Raw genomic sequence first — 3,440 nt, forward strand, 5'->3', positions numbered from 1 at the left:
GCAGGAGCGCCACCGCGCTCCCAAGCGGCACACTGTAGCAGTGCGCCACCAGGCCGGCCCCCAAGTTAAGTTTTCTTTAAAAAGTCTTCTTTCCATGAAAGTATATTTACTTATTCAATTATAAGTAAGGTATTTTGTTTGCATTTTCTTACTATTGGTCTACAGCTTAAGAGATAGTAAAAAATTAGTAACAAAATATACTTTCCAAACATGAATAACTAAACATATGTTCCCTAATCCAACCAAATTATATATATTATCACAAAACAAGTGATCTGAATGTTTTGTGAAAAAAGTCTAATACTTAAAATATTTTAATAATTAGCACTTAAAACTAAAACACTTGACAAAATAACACTAATTATTTTAAAATTTTGGACATTTTTTTATTATGAAGGTAAAATGGCAGTAGAATTTTTTTAAAGAGTAACTTCTAAAATATCCAGTTTTCAATTTGTATCTTATGTCTTACATACTTTTCTTGCTCTTCAATGCCTCCCCTACCCATTTATAACAAAAATAATAAAACAATACACATACCTTAAAGTTTTCAGATTGTAAATGGCCTTGAATTGTACGATAGGTAGCATTGAGGTCTGAAAATATCTGACATAACTTTGTTTCAAAACTGAAATTCAAATAACACATTCTTTAAAATAAAATGTTCAGGAATCTGTATCCCCTTCAGTATGCTAGCCAATGAAAACCCCTCCTGGACTTAAACATTTATAAGTAAATTAATTAAGAAATTCCTAAAATCAAGAAGTACGTGTTCAAACTCTAAAATCATAACTAAATTGCTTTAACTCCTCTTATTCCGAATTTTTCTCCTTCAAATTCCAAAAAAGTCTTAAGTACTAGATTCCTCTATTAGCAAGAAACTCTATATCTAGGAAACCTTGAGCCATCTTGTCCAATTTCTCCATTTTATAAAAGAGAAAACTTTGAAAAGTGACTTGACCAAGGAAAAAAAACTAATAGCAGAGCTAAAAGTAGAACCCATGTCTCTCAATTTCTTTTCAGAGTCAATTCCTAGGGAAAAAGTTTCCCTGAGCCTAATTCATAAAATAAACACATAAAGAGAACTCTAGGGAAATGAGGAAGTTACAGTTGGCCCTCCATATCCATGGACTCAACCAACCTCAAATCTAAAATATTCAGGAAAATAAATGAATATCTGACATAACTTTGTTTCAAAACTGAAATTCAAATAACACATTCTTTAAAATAAAATGTTCAGGAATCTGTATCCCCTTCAGTATGCTAGCCAATGAAAACCCCTCCTGGACTTAAACATTTATAAGTAAATTAATTAAGAAATTCCTAAAATCAAGAAGTACGTGTTCAAACTCTAAAATCATAACTAAATTGCTTTAACTCCTCTTATTCCGAATTTTTCTCCTTCAAATTCCAAAAAAGTCTTAAGTACTAGATTCCTCTATTAGCAAGAAACTCTATATCTAGGAAACCTTGAGCCATCTTGTCCAATTTCTCCATTTTATAAAAGAGAAAACTTTGAAAAGTGACTTGACCAAGGAAAAAAAACTAATAGCAGAGCTAAAAGTAGAACCCATGTCTCTCAATTTCTTTTCAGAGTCAATTCCTAGGGAAAAAGTTTCCCTGAGCCTAATTCATAAAATAAACACATAAAGAGAACTCTAGGGAAATGAGGAAGTTACAGTTCGCCCTCCATATCCATGGACTCAACCAACCTCAAATCTAAAATATTCAGGAAAATAAATGAATAAAAATAATTAAAAAATACAGTATAACAACTACTTACATAGTATTTACACTGTATTAGGCATTACAAATAATTTAGAGATGATTTAAAGTATATGAGAGGATGCGCATAGGTTATATGCAAATACTACACTGTTTTATTTTATATAGGGTAATCTAGGATCTGTAGCTTTTGGTGTCCTGGGAGATCCTGGAACCAATCCCCCAGGGATACCAAGCAATGAATGAAAATATTAATCACAGTATAGCAACATAATTTTCTATTGCCTTAGAAAACATTAACAATGAACTACAATTGATACAAGGATGATTAGAAGAGAACATAAGAGTCTATAAGTAGTTAATGTATCTCTGGTCTCTTACATTTGCCATTATTTGTATTGTTTCAGTTTATTTATTGTACAAGTATATGCAAGAAAGTTTTTTTTTTTTTTTAACTCCACCTATATTTGTTCCATTGTCAAACAACGAAGAAATTAATGAGATAAAAACTTTCCAAAAAACAGATAATTTAGCACACAGTGCTTTAGTTCAATGAATGCAAGTCAATTTTTTTATTTTTTTGTTTTGGTTTTGTTTTTTTTTCCCTCTATCTTTTTACTGATTATTCTTTTCACTTTAACAAACCCTTGTGTTGAGGGCGTGAATCACAGTGAAGGAGCTGTTCTAGGCCTTTTTTTTTTTTTTTTTAATTCTACAAACTATGAAAAAATTCAAAGTATTCTTATTAATAAAGGGTGTTAATAAAACAATCCTCTTTTCTGAATTCCTTACCCTTAAGTATTTCAAGAATATCAACTTACATCATTATACTTACAATTTTCTATAATATGAAGCATTGGCAACTTTGGCTGAAGAATTGTACAAAACATCAGAAACCAAATACAATCTGGCAATCTATAATACCAAAAGATAACACAAAATGGATTAAAAATAAAAACTATTAGCCAACAATATATCTAGAAAAAAATTCTATATTGTCATTTCTTGGAATCAGTGGCATAAGGCTAATAATTACCTATAGCTGAATAGTTGCTACTAATTGGAAGAGTCATGTAAACTTCAACATCACCACAACCATGACTTTGGCAGGAATAAAATTTAACTCATTTACATTTCCCCTTGTTGATTAACTTGTATGTCAATGAACATAGTTTCCCAGGTGGAAGAAAAATAAGACTACATAGGAGAGATTTTGTCACTCAAATTCTTCGTGCAAATAGGAAACCAATTCCAACCCCAAAATATGTCAACTATTATCGCTCCTTTTCTTAATTAAACATTCATAAAGAGAAATCACTTCCATACCTTTTTAGGAAGAGGTGTTTTTAAGATTGACAATGATTCAGTAATGCAATCCACTATTTCTTCAGCAGCTTCAGCATTATTAAGACAGAAAACCATTGCATCGCCAATATCATTTTTCCTCGGAGTTAATCCTCTCAAGATTTCTTCTAATTTGTCCCTCTGTCTGAATATAATTTTTTTTAACTTATACAGATGTAAATTTCAAATGTCATTACAGCTTTTGCTCACAAACTAATTTAAAACCCACTCGGATAAAATAATTCTGAGGACTGAATTAAGTCTGATTGTGTTAAGACTCCCAAATTAGTTACAATTTTTTGAAAAACTTATATACAGGAAAGAATACTTTTCCTAGAACTCATAAAAGATTTCAGTGTTTTGTTTTTTTT

At 30.6% G+C, this 3,440-nt stretch overlaps 1 protein-coding gene across 2 annotated transcripts in view; it reads right to left on the bottom strand.

Moving 5' to 3' along the window:
• The window catches only part of U2SURP (U2 snRNP-associated SURP domain containing), a 58,989-nt gene that overhangs the window by 17,950 nt on the left and 37,599 nt on the right, over positions 1-3,440 (bottom strand). For both annotated transcript variants that reach the window (XM_008586946.1, XM_008586947.1), the window contains exons 17-19: positions 3,052-3,214; positions 2,561-2,640; positions 541-628 (exon numbers count right to left, since the gene is read on the bottom strand). In XM_008586946.1, the coding sequence (XP_008585168.1) occupies positions 541-628; positions 2,561-2,640; positions 3,052-3,214 (331 nt within the window). The remainder of the gene's footprint in view (positions 1-540; positions 629-2,560; positions 2,641-3,051; positions 3,215-3,440) is intronic.

Source organism: Galeopterus variegatus, unplaced genomic scaffold, assembly GCF_000696425.1.
Source record: "Galeopterus variegatus unplaced genomic scaffold, G_variegatus-3.0.2 Scaffold4183, whole genome shotgun sequence".
NCBI lineage: Eukaryota > Metazoa > Chordata > Mammalia > Dermoptera > Cynocephalidae > Galeopterus > Galeopterus variegatus.